We start from the raw sequence: 20,314 nt of genomic DNA on the forward strand, positions 1-20,314 counted from the left end.
AACAATTTGGCTAGCCTCGTTGGCACCAAGTACCACCGAGATAGCACCTTATAGTTTGCCTCCACCAGAGTGGTGTTGAGTATACCCCTGTGCACCGTGGCCATACCTTTTAGGTCGGTCTAGGGTGTCGAGATGGGGGTGGGGGGGAGCGTGCGCCACCAGCTACCGGATTATCAACCTTTGAGAGAGGACTGCACTTGGTGGGGGCTCCTGCCAGAGCCTCCCTTCCAGCTGGAATCATGTTCAGTGCTCCTGGGTTCCCCCCCTGGCCTCTGGGAGCCGCGTGGTGCCGCTATTTTCTTGTGGCCTTTTGTGCTGTAGATCGGCGGCCATTTTTGTGTAGCCATCTTGGTACGCCGATCTGGTAGGGCTGGTTGCCGATGCTCCTTGGAGACTTCCTTTCAGGGAAGATCTGCTGTCCCAAGGGCCAATCTTCCATCCTGCTTTACAGTCTCTGGCTTTGTCGAATCAGTGATTCCTACACTTTTAAAGCCTAGAAAATGTACCTCTAGGAAGATCTACCTTCGTATTCGGAAGACGCACATTGCGTGGTTCGAGTCTCTTGTGGTTCACCCTCACTCTTTTTCGGTGGCTTGGGTTTTTAGCTTTCCTCCAACGGGGGGGGGGGGGGGGAGGGGGGGTTGAGCAGTGCCTGGCCTTGAGTACCATGAAGGGCCAGGTTTCATCCTTAGCGGTTTTCTTTCAACGTCCATTGGCCACACATTCCTTGGTGCGTACCTTTTTATCCAGGGAGTTTGACACTTGGCTCCTTGGCTCCTCCAGTGCGGTCTCCATTGCTGTCGTGGGACCTAAATTTGGTGCTGTCAGTTCTTCATAAACCTCCCTTTTGAAAGTCTCTGGTTTTCATTTGAATGAAGACATTGTGTTGCCTACCCTATATATCCCAGGCTTAAACATCCTAAGGAAATTGCCTTGCATTCCCTGGATGTGGTTTGGGCAATCAGGGTGTACCTGGCAGCTACGGAGTCTTTTCGGAAGTCAGACTCACTCTTTGTACTCCCAGATGAACCTCGAAAAGATTTTGCTGCTTCTGCTGCGACTTATTCCAGATGGTTCAGAATAACAGTGATTCAGGCCTATTCAATTAAAGTGGTAGTGTACTCCGCAAATAAACTTTTACCTACAGGTAAGCCTATGATGGGGCTTACCTGTAGGTAGAATTAATATCTCCTAAACCTGCACAGTTTAGGAAATATTCCCCCTGCATGCAGCCGCTGACACCAGCGGCGCATGCGCTCTGAAGGTCTGGCAGAGTGTGATGTCATCGCGGCTCCGGCCACTTACAGCGCCGGAGCCGCCGAACCAGGAAGAGAGGCCGAGGGAATATGACGGCTCCCTCAGCGGTGTCCGGAAGTTCGTTTCGGGGCTTCGTTTTAAGATAAGTATTTCATGATGATACTAGCTCATTATGCCTTTCTCCTGCCGCAAGGCCTTTGTTTTTGTTTTTTTTTGTTTAAGAGGATACAACCGCTTTAAGGGTTAGGTTGCTTCTTTCTCTTTTGAGGTGCACTCTACTCAAGCGATTAGTGCCTCCTGGGCTTTCCATCATCAGGCATCAGTGCTGCAGGTTTGCAAGGCGGCCACCTGGTTGTCTGTGCACACTTTCACAAAGTTTTATAAGGTGGATATGTTGTCATCTGCGGATGCTTCTTTTGGCCGCAAGGTTTTTCAGGCTGCTGTTTGGAGGACCTGGTCCTCTTTGAGGGTGTATTGTTTTTTCTTCAGGTGAGTTCCAGTTGTTTATGGTTGAGCTCCATGTTACCTGGTTGGCTACAGTTTAGCCTTGGGAATGTGTTCTTGCTTTTCCCACCCCTCATGTTTGACACTGCTTTGGGATGTCCCAATGGTCAAGAAGATAAGGAGCTGTGTCTGTCAGTGAACGAAAGAGAAAATTTGAATTTTTGACTTACCATAAAATCCATTTCTCTAATGTTCATTGATGGACACAGCACCCATCCCTCTGTGGAGTTGGCTTTCTTCTGACACTGCTTGTAACAAAACCGAGGAGTGCCTATAGCGGAGAGAGGGAGTATACCCCCTGGGACTGCCCCATAGGCGTAGTCCCGCTTTTTCCAGCCTAGTGTCCTACTCCTGTAGGGGGCAGTATAACCCAATGGTCAAGAAGGTAAGGAGCTGTGTCTGTCAATGAACATCAAAAAAATTGATTTTACAGTAAGCCAAAAATCCAACTTTTGCTCACAATAGAAAACCTCAAAAGTTTAAACTGAGAAAATGTACCATTTTTATGAAAAAATTTCATTTTGAAATTGATGGCAGCAACACGTCTCAAAAATAGTTGGGACAGGGCAACAAAAAGCTGGCAAAGTACAACCCCAATTCCAAAACAGTTGGTATAAGGCTATGTTTACCACAGTGTAGCAACCCCTCTTTAACAACACACTCAGTAAATGTCTGGGAACTGGGGGGTTTTGGAAGAGGAATATTGTCCCATTCTTGTCTGAGCATATGCTGCTCTAAAACCTGGATATCTTTCATCTTTGATGGTGCCTTTCCAGATGTTCAACCTGCCATTCCATACACATTAATGCCCCCATACTATCAGAGATGCAGGCTTTTGAACTGAGGGCTGATAGCAAGCCTGAAGGTCCCTCTCCTTTTTAGTCTGCAGGACTTGGCACCCATGGTTGCCAAAAAAGAATGTAAAATTTTGATTCGTTTGACAACAGAAAGGTTTTCCACTTTGCAGCAGACCATTTTAAATGAGCTGTGGCCCAGAGACACCAATGGTATTTTCAGATCATGTTCAGGTATGGCTTCCTTTGCACGATACAGCTTTAACTTTTTTGGATAGCGCAGTGTACTATGTTCACATTCACAGAAGCATACCTGCGTTAATGCAATGCCATCTGAGGGCCAGAAGATCATTGCATTCTTTTTTTATGTCGATTTTTACACAGCATCCCAATTTTTTGGGAATTGGGGTTTTAAGACTACCCTCTCTACAGGTTGACAATGTTGCTGTTCATGGGTGACCCCATAGCTCCTCAATTGAGTGAGGTCATCCCAAGACTGGAGATTTTCTCCTGGCCAGATCACTAGGTGAAAATAAAGGGGGAAAAAGCCTACAAAAATGAATGCAGTCACTACATTTTAAGAATTGGTAAGCTGCAGTATAATACGTTTTTGTTTTGGGTTTAGATTCTCTTAAAGCATTTTTTTTGTACTGAATATAAAAAATAATGTAACGTATAAATACTTGTTGAAGGTATTTCATAAATATACTGTATGTATAGGTGAATGCATACATATTTCTGATGGTGTTCTTTGTGTTATGGTTCATGTGCAGGTTTTGTCTGTTCAGCAGTCACCATGGTTGCCCTGTCGCTGAAAATCTGCGTTCGGCAGTGCAATGTGGTAAAGACTATGCAGTTTGAACCCTCAACTGCAGTCTATGATGCCTGCCGAATCATACGGGAGAGGGTCCCTGAGGCTCAGACAGGTCAAGGTGCGTACTTATGGCATGATTATTTATTTATTTATTTCTAATCCTTTAATATTAAACCATTATTTACAACTGTGTTTTTCTTTAGACCAGACAGTAGTGTATTCATTATCCCTAGCATATGAATCCTATTTTACACCATCACAAACACCAGAATAAAACTAGCTTATGAACAAAATCTCTGTTTTACAACATTGTAAGGAATTGTGGGCTGAATATAAAACCCTATTCAAACCAGATATGTGCCTCGACATGGAATTAGATGATCCAGATTAGAACATTTCTTCTATGGGTGGATTTTGTTGTCTGCAGTCACTCACTGACTTTATATGGCATTCCTCCATGCTGTAAAACTATTTACAACCAATGGCACAGATGTGCATCTCTGGCAATTAAGAAAGTCACAGTCCTTTGTTTTACTCTGAATATGCAGAGTAGATTTTAAATACAGTTCATCGCTCTCTGTCAGAATAAATGTGGGATTAGAAATATTTGGCTGCCATTGGAGAACTCATCCTTTTTAAAAGATTATTGTTGCTGGACTGTTAATGCCATTCCACCAGATACTTTGTCACTGACCAAGAACAAATATGAAGGTCACTAAGCTTGACAAAGTTCTAAATTTCCCCACTAAGCCCATATGCTTGTTCTGGGTCAGTAAGAAAGTACTGAGATCAGAGGCAGCCAGGAAACTGTCATTTTCAGTATGTCACTAGCATACTGTATGTCACTAGCAGCGGAATCCAGTATATTTTCTTCTATGCAGTTTTCCGTTAAGATCTCTTGTTTCTGACTGCTGTTACTGTGTGCTTGTGGCTTATTCGTATGGTTCCATTGTTCATAGTGTGTCTGTTTTGTACAATAGAAGTTTTTGTTCAAAGGAACAGTACTGTTTTGTGCTGTATTCAGCAGCTGAGCACAGACCCTAGAGTCTACATTTGACTTGACCTCTTTCTTTTGCCCACAGCGCTAGATTTCGGCCTCTTCTTATCAGATGAAGACCCAAGGAAAGGAATCTGGCTGGAGGCTGGCAGGACCCTGGATTACTATATGCTGAGGAATGGGGTATAATAGGTCAAATTATTCATGCAGTAGCATTAAATGTACATTGCTCATTTAAACACATTATTATACAAAAACAGCAATATAGTGTGTGTGTGTGTGTGTGTGTGTGTGTGTATATATATGCATATATATTTATTTTCATTAAGGGACACAGGATATTGAGACATTTGGGTTATACTCAAAAAGAAATCTAATACCCATACCCCACGCTACTATGTGCTAAAAAAAATGTTTTAATCTAGAACACAATCTATTTAAGCCGCTACCACCTGACACGGTTATCACTACACTGTGTATATGTGTGTGTGTGTGTGTGTGTGTGTGTGTGTGTGTGTGTGTGTATATATAGCTTTTTTTTTTTTCCTCAGAAAATAGGTGCAGGAACTCAACTACGACCCCCCCCTTCCCACACACACACACTCCAAACCGCATCAAATAGTGGGCTTGGTCAAATTTCACTAACAGTGGGAGGGTTTTAAAGAGGCATTAAATACCAGGAGTGCATTACAAACAGAGTGCAGAGTTCAGCGGGGTTTACAAATAGAGTGCAGAGTGCAGAGTTCAGGGGTGCACTGCATACAAGGTGCTGAGTTCAGGCTTCTTCCACAGCTGCTTACCTCTGCATCTCCTATCCACATCTCACTTTCACACCTCCTCAGCTCTTAGCTCTGAATGCAACCCCCCCTCCAATGTCCCATCTTCTTCCCACCTCCTTTAAAGCTCAGCCATCTTCCACACATCTCACTTTTGTTGCTCTATTAAGCAGAAGCACCCAGCCACCTCTAGTACTTCCTCGCACATTGTAGTTGGCTCTGCTTCTCTCACTTGCGGGGAGATCATCCACTGGGGTTGTCAACATCTGCACTGCACCCGGGCCACTGCATCTCCCTTGTCCCCATCCTTCACTCAATGGGAGACACTCAGGAGATCAGATCTGTGACAAGCTGTCACTTGTAAACACAGAAGCCGGACTTCTGTGTTTACAAGTAATGGTAGTGAGCAGGGAGCAGAGGGCCTGAGCCAAAGGTGGTGGAACTGAGTTCCAGAGTTCCACCAAGTTCCAGCTGATAAAAAGCCTTGTATATATGTCTGTGTTGTATGTATGTATGTATGTATGTATGTGTGTGTATATATATATATATATATATATATATATATATATATATATATATAATATGTGTGTGTGTATATATATATATATATAACAAGTAGTGAAGCGCTTTTAGCTTGGTTAAATATAATGTGATATTTTGCAATAAAAAGTATAATGATGAATTCATATAATCGTAGTGTTAAGGAAAGTAAAATATCACATCATTGTGTATAAATATAATAAAATGAAAGTCAATAAAAAGTCAGTATTTGGTGAATGGATTGTGATCCATTAAAAGCCCCATAGACTGTGCAATCTTTGTGCAATCACTCTATTGACAATCCAAAAGTAATCCTTCCTTCTGTGTGCTTTCGTCACATAAACAGAACAAAACACCACATTGCCCTTCACCACCCCTACAAGGTATCTCCTCACCTGATATTTTGGCCCCCAGAATATGCAAGGGGTCACATGTGCTTTTTAATGCAATGATTCAATGGTATATCCACAAAGACCCAATAGTGCAGACCAGTTTAAAGCTTTTATTACTAAAAGTATAGGTTTTGCACTTGCATATGAACTTTAATAAACCGGCATATCACAAACTGGCAAAATCGTACTCAAAGATGGCATCTCGACCCTGCCCGGTGTGATGACATCACTGCCCACCTCAGGCGTTGAGCTCATCATTTGAGAAAGCCAATTGGGGCACAATGCGTGAGGTAGGCAGTGACGTAATCACGTTCCCCTTTAAATTTACCCTTTTATGTGTTGGATTTCAATTTGGCTCTTTAAGCACCTCTAAAAACTATCTTTTGAACCTATTAGGGATATTCCCCTTCTTATAGTTTCTCGCAGGGTTGCTTTCCATGTCTTGAAGTTTGAGGGACACAGGTCCAACCCCTCAGTATTTATGGTCTTGCTCTCAACACTGCCTTGTTACAAAATTGAGGCATGTTGGGAGTGAGAGGGGTTATTCCAGGCTGGTCACTTTATTTTATTATTTTTCATCTGTCCACATCCTCCTGTAGTCAGCAGTGTGTCTCAGTGAACTCTGAGAGGTTTTTTTCTTTTTGGTGAGTGCAAAAATCTTATTATAGAAATATGTATAGTTAAATGAAACTGAGTGACTACATAATTACCAGTACTAGTGATCAAACAAATATATGGAGCAGTGTTATTCCACAATAATTGTTTAATCACTTTGTACTTATCAGAGTTGAATTTCAAGTATGGATATTTTTTTCACAGCTACATTTGTCCAGTTTGGACCAATATTAGTATACATATTTCCTAAGTCATATTCTAGGATGGCTTAATTGAGTTATAGGCTCCTCCCACCTAGCAAAGGAACCACAATCCACATTAGTTTAAATACAGGTGAAAGGCAGATCACCTAAGTTTTTTTTTTTATTTTTTTTGTTTCCTTGGCCAGACAGGATCGCTCAGAATAGGTGCTGTCAGGTTCTGTACTAGGTGGCAGTAGCCTCCTGACCCTGGCCTCTCTCTATACTGGGGCAGTGTCCCTGGGGAGGGTGTCAGGGAACTTCCCCCCCCCCCCCTATACCGCTGGAGCAGGAAGGAGAGGGGAAGATGGAGGGACAACTCTCCCTCTAGTTCGTCCTGTGGGTGGGTCCTAGTGGGTGCCTTTCCCGGTCCTCAGAGGATGCAGAGTCTGCAGGTTTCCTATAGGGTGTCTGTCCGGGTTTCTTGCTGGTGTAAGATGGGGGAGACGCCCCGCCTCCCTCCAAACCCTTTCTCAGATTCCCAGTGAAAGGGCCAGAGCAGACACTCTGGTTTCAGTTCAACACTCTCCCATTTGGACTGGCATCGGCACCAAGGTTCTAGCAGAAGCCTTGCAAGTGTTGAGGACCGCAGGGGTGCAAATAATACCTTACCTAGATGATTTGTTGCTATTTGCTGAGTCATCCGCAGAGCTAGAGAAGAATCTAGCCTTAAAGATAATCCATCTGCAGTCTCTAGGGTGGATTATATATACCGAAAAGTCAAACCTGCAACCTACTCAAAAAGTCATCTTCTTAGGGTACATTCTGAACCCTGTGGAAGCAAAGACGTATTTGCCAACAGAGAAGAAGGACCTGTTGAAGTTCGAAACCTCCAACCTCCTTTTAAGACAGGCAGTATCCATCAGGGAAATGAGGGAAATGAGGAGGTTGTTGGGGCTGATGACGGTGGCTATCTCAGTGATACTCTGGGCTCAAGCGCATATGAGAACTACAGAATTTCTCTCTGACAAAATAGAATGGACAATTGAGTACCTTGAACAAGCCGGTAACTCTGCCGGATCAAGTAAACTCTTAACACTGGTGGCTACAGGAAGGCAACCTGGAAATGGGGAGACCCTGGACACAGGAAAATCCTGTCCGAATAACCACAGATGCAAGGCCGTAAGGGTGGGGACACGGAAAACCTAGCCACCTAGGGAAATTGGGAGAGATCAGAGGGAGTCGATGACTCCAATGTAAGAGAGTTAAAAGCCGTTTGGATTGCTCTTCTTGCCTTTCTTTCTTGCAGACCTTTTAAGCAGAGAGATGGAGCCTGAACCAGGAAGTGATCAGGGCAATCACGGAAAGGTGGGGGTTCCCGCTAATAGACCTGTTTCCCTCAGCCAAGAATGTGTAAGTAGAGGATTTTTACTCAATTTAAGGGACTCTCGCAGTCTGGGTCTAGATGCGTTTGCATTCCCTTGGACAGAGGATGTCTTATATGCCTTCCCTTCATTCAATCTAATACCCAAAGTGATTCAGAAGGTCAAAACAGCAAGAGCAAAAGTCATCTTGATAGCTCCAACTTGGCCAAAGAGGTCTTGGTTTGCCACTCTTCAGAAGCTTTCAATAGCGATACCATGGAGGTTGCCGGAGAGGAGCGACCTATTGGTCCAGGGATAGCTTCGCCATCTTCAAGTGAGCCGTCTTTCTCTGATGGCTTGGCTCCTGAGCGGTACCTGCTAAAAGTTAAAGGTCTGTCCGAAAAAGTAATTGACACAATCTTAAACAGTAGAAAAAAATAGACTAAGGTAATCTACAATAAGGTATGGAAGAAATTCTGCTTTTTGCGCAAGAGTAACAGGATTTCTGGACCCATCGTCCCGGCGGTGCTGGATTTCCTACGGGGGGACGACGACTTAGGTTTAGCCCTCAATACCTTAAAAGTTCAGGTGGCGGCGCTGTCCAGCTTTCTAGACTTCAGATTAGCAGAACACACACTAATTAAATTATTTATTAAGGCCGTCTCTAGGAGCAGAGGTCCGCGACTCAATAGATTGCCCCCTTGGGATCTGTCTACGGTACTGTAGAGTTTCTCGAAACATCCTTTTGAACCGTTTGACGAGTATTGACCTACAAAACAGTGCTCTTAGTAGCTCTGGTCACTGTCAGGAGAGTCAGCAAGCTGCAAGCCTTGTCCGTAGCAGAACCATACTGTTCCATTCTTCCTGATAGAGTGGTTCTTTCATTGAATCCAGGTTTCCTTCCCAAAGTATCTATGAATTTTCACTGATCAGAAGAGATCATTATCCCATCTTTCTGCGGTCAAGCCAGCAATCCCAGGGAAAAAGATTTCCAAAACATTGATGTGAGGCGATGTTTGATAAGTTACATTGAACGCACTAAGGATTGGAGGAAAACCACTAAACTGTTCCTGCTGTTCTTGGGAAATAAAATCATCTGCCTCTAAAGCCACCATCACTAGGTGGATGAAAGTGGCTATCATGGAGGCATATGCATCGGCGGGGCTTCAAGCTCCCCTCAACCTTAAAGTCCATTCCACTAGAGCTCTGGCTACGTCCTGGGCTGAAAGGGCAAGAGCTACCCCGATCCAGACATTTGTCAAGCATTACCGTCTGGATCTCCTTTAGGCTAGCGAACAGGCTTCTTGGAGAAAACGGTTTAACCTTAAAATACGTAGGGGGTTTTTCACTGTCAGAGCAGTAAGGATGTGGAATTCTCTTCCACAAGCAGTCGTATCAGCAGGGAGCATCGATAGTTTCAAAAAACTATTCGATTGGACCACAACATACAGGGGTATACAATGTACGGTTAACAGCAAACACACACACACACACATCATAGGTTGAACTAGGTTGAACTAGATGGACTGGTGTCTTTTTTTCGACCTCACAGACTATGTAACTCTGTAAAAGTGCTGCAGGCTGTAGTCCCTCCCTAAGCAGGTATGGTTTCTATTATGTCATTCTCAATTAAGCTGTCCTGGAAGATGACTTGGGAAAAACTAAGTTATTACCTGTTAACTTGATTTCCAGTCATCTTCCAGTACGGCGCTGCTTCCCGCCCAATATAGGATGTTGTAATTTGCGTGGCTAGTGTGAGGTTTAATGGGCCTTCGGTTATTTGTATTACTGAGGGGGATCTGCCTCTCACCTGTATTTAAACTAATGTGGATTGTCTTTCCTGTGCTAGGGGGGAGGAGCCTATATCTCAATTAAGCCGCCCTGGAAGATGACTGGAAATCAAGTTAACAGGAAATAACTTAGTTTTTCATACCTGGCCAAACGCTGTGGAAGCCGAGAATTTCTGTAGTCACAGCAGCCCTGCTATATAGTACCTTTTTTGGTGTGGGTGCCATTCAAAGAATGTGTTATCTGGATGATGTGGAGTGGCAGGGTAGTGATGTCCACCTCACCCAATCAGAGCATATAAGGAAAAAATTATATACCAAGAAGGTCACAAAGGATACATCGGTTGATGAAAAAAGTAACTCATTTTACACTTTAAAATAAAAATGTTATTGTACAATCACCTTCAGTACAATCAGTACAATCGCCTTAACTACACCTGAAAAAATGAATAAAAAGACAATGTTGTCTAATCAGGAAGCAGCCACTGAACATACATACGTCCATACACACCATCTTACATTATAGCACAATCATAGTAGACCTCAGTGTGATGCCATGAGAGAATCGCTGTTCAGTTAAGGCACAATGGAACACTGGGTAAAGCTCTCATAGAGCAGTGGGTCTTTGCGTCAGACAGCAACTGTCTAAGATTGGGTATAAAAACAATGCCACTGGGTGCAAATTAACAAAAGGTGAAAAGCCCCTGCATCTCCTGCAGGATTTCCGCCCCATCCTTGGCCACGTGGCCCCAGGCTCTGTTTTGTGAATGAGAAATGCAACAGTAGTGCTAAGGGTCAATTATACCTGCACCATATACAGCCACAGCAGATGGGAGTGCAGAGAGAGCAGGAGTTTCTTTGTCATTTAAACTAACTGATTTGACATTAAATATGTCAGCATGACAACGAGGTTCTCCTGAGGAACAAGAATGTTTGCCTACTTGAAGCCTATGAAGGTAATCCTGCCCAAAAATGGGCTTTCTCTAGCGCTCATCGACAGACGTAGTCCTCGGTGATACACCACCTTCGGGTTATGTTACCTCCGCAGGAGCAGGACTAGACAGGAAATTAAAAAGCTCTGGCCACACCCTAGGGGCAGTCCCAGAGGGTATATCCTCTCTCTCTCTGCCTCAGCAAATCAGTTATTTTCTGTCTAGTTAGGAGTAAGGACCTAGATACCTTGCTGGGATCTTAGGTCCTGGCAAGAATTTTTTTCTAAAAGGATTTTTGGACAGCTTTTTTTCTCCAGTGTTCCTGTGAGATCTTCAAGCAAGAAAGCTGAACTGGGCGACGGGCTGGATGTTGAGATCCGGTGGTCACCCCAGTTCAGCCTACGAGCGCGTGCAGGCCATAGCTTCGCGCTGGGTCGGCCGCGACAAAGTCCCATTAAAAGGACTGAACCCGCGAGTTAAACGTCTCGCTGAAACGCCAAAGACCATGAGTCACGGCGTCCGTATCGGTCGACAGCCCTCCCGCCCCGGTGGAGAGGGGTACTGTCAGGAGTTGGTGCCCGCCTGGTTCCGGTATGGTGAGTAGTATGTTCCCCCTTTTTCCCTGACGGGTTTTGTGGTGAACGCGGGCCCCTCTCTGTATGGTAAGAAAGAGTTTCTTTCTATCCTATAACATGTCACAAATCCTCCTACTTTGAGTGTGATTTTATGTGTGCAAAAAGCCAGGAGGCTTGGTTTGGGAGCTAACAATCTATTGTATACATGTTTTTAAAAATGTAATCTGTGGCATTCTGGGAATCTTATGGGTTAAGTATAAGCTACCTACCAGTCAGAAGCCATGGACATGTAGACTGCCTTCCAAGTCAGATCTCCAGCTAATAGCAGGCCTCCCGAATGGCCATGCGGTCCGCCAGGGCCGGTACCGCCAACCACGCCATATCCCCATGCAGAGAGAGTGTTGTGTGCCTGCAGCACACCGCTAGTCAGCACAGGCCGCCGCCATTTTTTTTTTTTTTTTTTTTTTTTTTTTTTTTTTTTTTTTTTTGCTGGATCGCACGAGCCGCCATTTTGGCGTAGCCTTGTGTCTCCAGCATGGGGGCGGCCATGTTTTAGGTGATTCTACACCTCGTGGAGCTTGGGGGAGGCGCCGGAAGGCGTGCAGAGGGGCGGAGCCGCCTCCTTTCTTCCTGGGCAGCCAGCCAAAAGACTTCCTGTTTGTCTAAGACAGCGCTGTAAGCTGTTGCAGTTCAACTCTGAACATCAAGTGGTGAGCCTGGGGGTCTATCTCTCTCTCTCTCGATCGATAGGGATCCCTAGCAGGTAACACTAAGGGGTTTTTTTTGTGGCGCTGAGGGTCAAAAAAAAAAAAAAAAAAAAAAGTTTTTTCTTTACTTTGAATTATATCATCCAGGAAGTAACTGGAGTTATTATGGACCCTGCCACACATATTCCCCCACCTGTTTCCCTCGAGGGGGCCTCGGGACCCGCCGGTGCACAGAGTATAGAGTCATTTACAGCAATTTTGGAGTCTATGGTGGCTCGGGTGGAGGCGGCCTGTCAGGGACGGGGGTCAAGGAAGCGACCCCCGCCTACCCCTATACTATCTGACACCTCTGACTCTGATTCAGAGATGGTCACTGCAGTTGCAGGTTCCTCTGCAAGGGCTGTTATCCCAGGTAAAGCCCCCTCAGACAGTGAGGAGGACGCTTCTTCTCCTGCTATAATTCAGGAAGAAGCATTGGTGGACGCACTAGTTGTGGCAGTGCAAGAAACCTTAAAACTTGAGGCTTTACCGGCAGAGGCAACTGAAACAGAGAGGCCTTTTGGGACTAATAAGCCCATCAAGACGGCGAAGGCTTTTCCTGTACCTAAATGTTTTGGAAATCAGATTAAAGGAGAATGGGAACATTCTAAACGTACCTTTACTATTTCCAAGCGTATTGCTAGACGCTATCCGTTTGAGGAATCCATCATTAAGAAATGGACGGTACCACCAGTCGTGGATCCGCCTATTTCCAGGCTGAATAAAGCCACGGTTATTCCAGTGGAGGACACTTCGTCCTTTAAGGATCCGGTGGATCGAAAGATAGAAGCGGAGTCCCGCACTATCTTTTCTCTGATAGGGTCAGCATTTAGACCAGTAATTGTTATTGGTCTAGTTTCCCAGACACTTACAGAATGGGCGAAAATGGTACGCCAAGATCTTAGGGGAAAAGATATTCCCCAGGAGACATCTGATTTGATAGAACAGATCATACAAGGGCTACGGTTTATCTGTGACGCAGCCTTGGACACTACTCCCTTGTTAGGGCATGCATCTAAGTTAGCAGTGATCCTCAGACGTGTGCTGTGGTTAAAATGCTGGTCAGCTGACCTAGGTTCCAAAAAGACTTTGACCAATCTCCCTTTCCAGGGGAATCGTCTATTTGGAGCCAACCTAGATGAAATCATTAAGGATGCCACCGGGGGCAAGAGTACTTTTTTGCCACAGGCTGCAAAAGCTAAGGAACCTCGCAACAAGCGAGGACCTTTCTTTACCGCCCATAAAGGGCGCCCGGCTGGTACTTCCGGGAAAGGCAAGACTCCTCCAGGAGGGTTCAAGAAGGGCTGGTCGGACAAGCAGAGGACCAACCCAGCCAAACCCGAAGTAAAGGAGTACACAGCCTGAAGGTGCGCCCCCACCCAATTTCAGGGTGGGGGGACGTTTTCACCGGTATTCAGGACATTAGATCGAGCATCAACCACTACTACCGGTGCGATTCTTCCCTTCCAACATTTAAGTACAGGAAGCGGTAGTTACCGTTCCCTGTATAGATCTTTTCCTTTACCTTTTCCTAAGATTAGTCCCGATACCTCACAGGAATCGGATCTGATTGACCAGATAGGCCAAGTAGCCTCTAGTCGGGTGACTTCGGTCCCTGAGGTTCAACCAGAAAAGATCACCTTTCCTGATAACTATCAGGTATCTGATAAATGTGTGGGAACAGAAAACGACCAGACTTTCTCGGATGGTCGGGGCCAGATAGCTCTAGGGACGCCTGGTTCAGATCCAATCAGCGCCAGTGGTCCTAGAAATTCTAGGCTGGCCTCTTCAAGCCGGCCTGGCCGACTTGGACATGTTAGTCGCAGACGTTCCGTGGGAACTTCGTCTCAGGGAGTGTCTGTAGTCTCAAGGACCTATTTACCTTCGTGCTTTACAGTCGCTGGTTTTAATGGCCTGGCCATTGAGACCCAAGTACTGAAGGACAGAGGTTTGTCTACTTCAGTCATTCCTACCCTTATTAAAGCAAGGAAAGCGACTTCCAGCAAAGTCTATTATCACACATGGAAGACTTATATTGCGTGGTGCGAATCTTTAGGATTTCCTCCACGTACCTATTCGGTGTCTCGAATATTGGCCTTTTTGCAACAAGGGGTTGAGCAGAAGCTAGCCTTGAGCACCATCAAGGGTCAAGTTTCAGCATTAGCAATCTTCTTTCAGAAACCTTTAGCTACCAAATCCTTGGTGCGGAATTTCATCCAGGGGGTGCGGCACCTGGCTCCTCCAGTCCGCGCGCCCTTACCGCCCTGGGATCTTAATTTGGTTTTGTCGGTTCTACAGAAACCTCCCTTTGAAAACATCAGGGAGATTCCCTTGCTTACTTTATCCCAGAAGGTGGTCTTCTTGGTGGCTATTACTTCTGCTCGCAGGGTGTCAGAACTGGCTGCATTATCATGCCAGTCCCCATACCTAGTGATTCATAGGGATAAGGTAGTACTTCATCCTAAGCCATCTTTTCTTCCTAAGGTGGTTTCAGATTTTCATCTGAATGAAGATATTGTACTACCTTCCTTGTGTCCTCAGCCCAAGCATCATCGGGAACATGCGTTGCATTCCTTGGATGTGGTTCGGGCAATCAGGGTATACCTGAAAGCTACGGAATCATTCCGTAAGACGGATTCACTTTTTGTGATCACGGATGGCCCCAGAAAGGGTTTGCCTGCATCTGCCGCGACCATTGCCAAATGGATTAGACAAACGGTGGTACAGGCTTATTCTATTAAGGGTCAGAGTCCTCCGTTCCCTGTTAGGGCGCACTCCACTCGAGCGCTCAGTACTTCCTGGGCCTTTCGCCATCAGGCGTCAGTGGTCCAGGTATGTAAGGCGGCCACTTGGTCGTCGGTACATACCTTTACTAGATTCTATAAAATTGATGTGACGGCATCGGCGGATGCCTCATTTGGCCGCAAGGTTTTGCAGGCCGCAATTTGAGGAGACCGGTGGTCTACCTCGAGGGTTTTTTTCTGTTTGAAAATTTTTTTGTTGAGTCTCATCATTAAGGATGAGCATTGTAAACTTCTAGTTGGCACCGGTTGGGCCTTCTAGATTGGGATTTGATTTCCATTTTCCCACCCCTCAGTTGTGATACTGCTCTGGGACGTCCCGAAGGTGGTGTATCACCGAGGACTACGTCTGTCGATGAGCGCTAGAGAAAAATGGATTTTTGTAAAATCTTACCGTAAAATCCTTTTCTCTTAGCTCATCGACAGACGTAGTCCCCGCCCCTCTGTTTTGGAGTTGGGTTGGGTTAAATTCTCTAAGCACTGCTTTTTCACATAACTGATTTGCTGAGGCAGAGAGAGAGAGGATATACCCTCTGGGACTGCCCCTAGGGTGTGGCCAGAGCTTTTTAATTTCCTGTCTAGTCCTGCTCCTGCGGAGGTAACATAACCCGAAGGTGGTGTATCACCGAGGACTACGTCTGTCGATGAGCTAAGAGAAAAGGATTTTACGGTAAGATTTTACAAAAATCCATTTTTAAGGAGCTTCCTACTGCATAGGTTTTCTGTTATAATGTGAAGGACACGCAGGATGACATTGCCATGATTAAAGCTGAATTCCGGTTCTGAATATTTTTTGCATAGGTACATTGGCACTGCTAAGACCAATATAAGTATGCATATTCCTTACCTGGCTGATCCCTGTGGAAGCAGAGAATTCCCTGTAACAGCAGCCACTACGACACCGTTCCTCACTGTTTTCTAGGTCCCATTCCAAGATGCTGCCCTGCTGCATAGTAACCACAGGTGGTTGCTCAATCGGCACGGGCACCATTCAGAGAACACCTATTTTTCTTTTGTATTTTGAATACAAGGAGTTCTCGAATTGGTAATTTGCAACCTTTCCTGGAGGCATAATGTTATAGGGTCCCCTATGTCCTTCTCTCTCCTTCCCCCTCCCTGTTTCTATACCTTTGATTATGTTCTAAAGGGTACAAAGATGTAATTAAGCACATTCTCTTAGGATGCTATTACCTTCTGGGAAACGGGGCCGGACTGGGAATAAAATTAAGCCCTGGAAATAATTTCATACCAGTCCCATAGCATTATTATTCCGACCCAACAGCATAACGCCATTATTTTCTTGTTCATAAAAGGAAAAATCATGAATTTTAAAGCACATTTGAAGAGTGTATTATATATAGATAAGACCTATGAAAGCATATAGGGCTTTATATATATATATATATATATATATATATATATATATATATATATATATATATATATATATATATATATAAGCAAATTCCGGTTAAAAGTGCAGACATGGTACAGGAGGTGGTCATAGGCTGTGTTGGCATGGTACAGGAGATGTCCGAGGCTGTGGGCATGGTGCAGTAGCTGCAGGGGCTGCGGACACGGTGCAGGAGATGCAGGGGCTGCGGAAACGTTGCAGGAGATGCAGGGGCTGCGGACACGGTGCAGGAGTTGCAGGGGCTGCGGACACGGTGCAGGAGTTGCAGGGGCTGCGGACACGGTGCAGGAGTTGCAGGGGCTGCAGACACGGTGCAGGGGATGCAGAGGCTGCGGACACGGTGCAGGGGCTGCGGACACGGCGCAGGAGATGCAAGGGCTGCGGACACGGCGCAGGGGATGCAGGGGCTGCGGACACGGTGCAGGGGATGCAGGGGCTGCGGACACGGTGCAGGGGATGCAGGGGCTGCGGACATGGTGCAGGGGCTGCGGACACGGCGCAGGAGATGCAGGGGCTGCGGACACGGCGCAGGAGATGCAGGGGCTGCGGACACGGCGCAGGAGATGCAGGGGCTGCGGACACGGCGCAGGAGATGCAGAGGCTGCAGGCATGGTGCAGGAGATGCAGGGGCTTGACATGACAGCAAGGTCCTCCTGAGGACCGACTATGTTTGCCTGCTTGAGTCCTGCAAAGTCAATCCTGCCGGAAGTTAGACTTTTAAAGTTCTGTTCATTATCTCCTATTCAATGGCACTTTCTCCAAGGTTATAATGTCTGTCTTAGCTTTGTATTTTTTTTAGTAGACTACGTTTATTTGCTGGTTATAATGTACCTTGTTTTCTGCTGTTGCTGTTAGGACGTTCTGGAATATAAGAAGAAACAACGGCCACAGAAAATTAGAATGCTGGATGGAGCAGCAAAAATGATTATGGTAGATGACTCTAAGACTGTAGGGGAACTTCTCGTGACAATATGCAGCAGGATAGGTGAGGACTTTATCTTTTTGGAGTAAACTGTAAGATCTAGTAGATAATAAAGTGGATGTTTTAAATCTCTGTCAGGTGTATATTGCTTGGAAATATGTGCAGAGGAGATGACCGCACTCCAATCCTTAGGAAATTATAAATGCTTTATTCCATAAAATCCACGTCTGACATCCGATGAACATCAGAAAAACAAGATGACAATAGCAGCAAGGTTAACATGTTTTACGAATAGAATTGCCTAATAACTCGGTATGATTAAGCGATTCTATTCGTGAAACATGTTAACCATGCTGCTACTGTCCTCTTGTATCATGTTTTTCTGATCATCTGTCTGATGTGGATTTTATGGAATAAAGCCTTTATAATTTTCTAAGGATTGGAGTGCGGTCATCTCCTTTGCACACATTTCCAAGTTGCCCAGTCTGGACCGCCACCTGATCTTCAGTTTATCGATCGGATCACCTTGAGCGGGGTTATATTGCAGTCTGCTAGGTAGATTTTTACCCTCTTTCTGTACCAAAATTTACAATTGCCACGGATCAGGATGTGAGAATAAAATCTTCGAAAAAGGAAACGCCTGACAATTGTCTAACAGGGTTTTTCTTGGTGTACCTAGGGGACAGGAAGTAAAGGGAAATCTACCCACCGGCAAAAAATAAATGAAAAAAAAAAATTGGCAAGGTTTTACTATTCCCTGCTCAATCCACAGCTGATAAAAAAAATCACTTTGCCTGAATATATGCTTTGATTTTCTTTAATGATAGAGGATGCATAAATAGATTTTTTCCTATTAATTTTATTCTACATATAGTATGTTTTATTTAACACCAACTCCCTCAATACATTTGCATTCCTTAAAGGCTGGATATGGTTGGGAGCCGTTACTTCTTGTCAGTCTTCTGGCAATTGCCATGAAAGACCTTGAAAGACAGACTAAGCAGTCCCCAGCTAAGTGCCATTTTTTAATGCTGTAGGATTGCTAAAATATAATAGAATTATTTTTGCTTACAAAGGTAGGTTTTGTACATGTGTTTTTACAAAGTGAATCATGTAGACCTACTTGCAGCGTAAAAGCATTCAAACCAGATAGTGTTTAATGTTGTTACCTGCACTGCAACCAGTGTGGGTTGCGTTTGCGACCTGTGTTAGGAGTGCCATTAACTTAATATTGACACCTGCTGCAGATCATGATTGCAGTGTGTTTTGAATGTGGGTTTCCCTCACCGTGTTCTGGTATGAACTGGCTCTTGAGACACTTATTTTTATAGCATCATTTTTAGAAAAAAAATTTTTATGTCCTAGAAAAACTAGTTAGGGGATTAATACGGATTAGTGTATGATTTTACAGACAGATCATATTAAACACGAGGCTACTGACATTTTTTGTGTCCAGGAATAACAAACTATGAGGAATACTCTCTAATCCGTGAGACTGAGGAGAAGAAAGAAGAACCAACTGGAACTCTAAAGAAGGACAGAACTCTCCTCAGAGATGAGAAGAAAATGGAGAAACTGAAAGCAAAGCTCCATACAGAAGATGAGTGTGAGTGAGCACAGGCAAGAGAATAAAGTGAATAGAGCATGCTTAAATCGACTTAAGAACACACACGTGATGAATGTTTTCTAGTGTTAGTCATTTAAAACATTTAACCCATTCCTGCCCACAATCTGTATATCATCAGGGAATGTTCTGGGGAAATGTAAATAAAGGTTCTTCATATAAAAGTTATTAGCCGGGATCTCGCACGGTTATTGGCTCTCAACACCGCTTTTATCGACCGCTTCAGTGTGCCTGACTATCTGGAACTAATCGGAATGGTTCCTGATCATGTGATCAATGTGTCAGATGTGATATAATCAAATGCAGGCAGGAGGTTTCATTGACATAATGTGCCTTCAGCTTGCTGATGCCACCTCAGTGTGAATGTAGAATTGTTTTATTTGTATATTATTGTGATTGGCAGATTTATTTTTTTACATTACTTCACATATGTAATACAGTCCTTTAAAATAGAAAATGCGTTTGTTAAAATTAAAGCCTCATACTTTAAGAGAAGTACAGGAATTTCTTTTTGGATCATACTTAACTAGGTGGATGCAGCTTTGGTCTCCCGTTGGCTCTAAGGCTGAGAACTGAGTGATCAAACACTGCTGATTGCTCAGTTCTCAGTGCTCCCTGAGCAGAGAGCTGGTGACTGTTAGACCCCCATCTCCAGCCCCCCCCCCCAGCTTACTGAGCTGTGGAAGGGATCTTTCCCGAGCCTGGACTGGCTCTGTGAAGTCAGCTGACAGCGGGCTTCAGCTGTGTCCTGAAAATGGGTCACAGGAGTGCAGAACAATCTGCACTCCTCTGATCCACAAGAGAAGTATAGCCAAGCGAGCTTTGACCGTACTTCTCCAAGTCCTAATATATAGAATTTTTTTTTATCAGGCATGCAAATTAATCATAGTTGTTGCAAAGATAACTGAAACATGCAAAAGCTGCCAAATTTGGACTGGGCAGCAATGATACCTCGTCAAAAAACAGTTTATTAGTTGAAAATGCCATGTGGTCTCATAGTCTAAGCAGATCCAGTGGAGTTGAAAGCTCTTATATGAATTGGACATTTTTACCTGATTTCCTATTGTGAATCCTTCTCAAAGTTTTTATTTCACTCTCTTCACTGACATTTTAGTAAATTGGCTGGATCATAGTCGCACATTTCGGGAGCAGGGAGTTGATGAAAACGAAACATTACTTCTCCGCAGAAAGTTCTTCTATTCTGATCAGAATGTTGATTCCAGGGATCCAGTGCAACTGAATCTACTTTACGTTCAGGTAACCAACTGAAGCAGAAATTTT

General features: G+C 44.6%; 1 protein-coding gene across 3 annotated transcripts in view; it reads left to right on the forward strand.

The window, feature by feature from the left end:
• The window catches only part of TLN2 (talin 2), a 477,844-nt gene that overhangs the window by 214,331 nt on the left and 243,199 nt on the right, over positions 1-20,314 (forward strand). For all 3 annotated transcript variants that reach the window (XM_082253081.1, XM_082253079.1, XM_082253080.1), the window contains exons 3-7: positions 3,329-3,487; positions 4,452-4,549; positions 17,343-17,472; positions 18,866-19,015; positions 20,148-20,290. In XM_082253081.1, the coding sequence (XP_082109207.1) occupies positions 3,352-3,487; positions 4,452-4,549; positions 17,343-17,472; positions 18,866-19,015; positions 20,148-20,290 (657 nt within the window). In that variant the 5' untranslated portion in view covers positions 3,329-3,351. The remainder of the gene's footprint in view (positions 1-3,328; positions 3,488-4,451; positions 4,550-17,342; positions 17,473-18,865; positions 19,016-20,147; positions 20,291-20,314) is intronic.

The sequence above is a fragment of the Pelophylax lessonae genome (assembly GCF_965119305.1).
Source record: "Pelophylax lessonae genome assembly, chromosome: 4".
Classification (NCBI taxonomy): domain Eukaryota; kingdom Metazoa; phylum Chordata; class Amphibia; order Anura; family Ranidae; genus Pelophylax; species Pelophylax lessonae.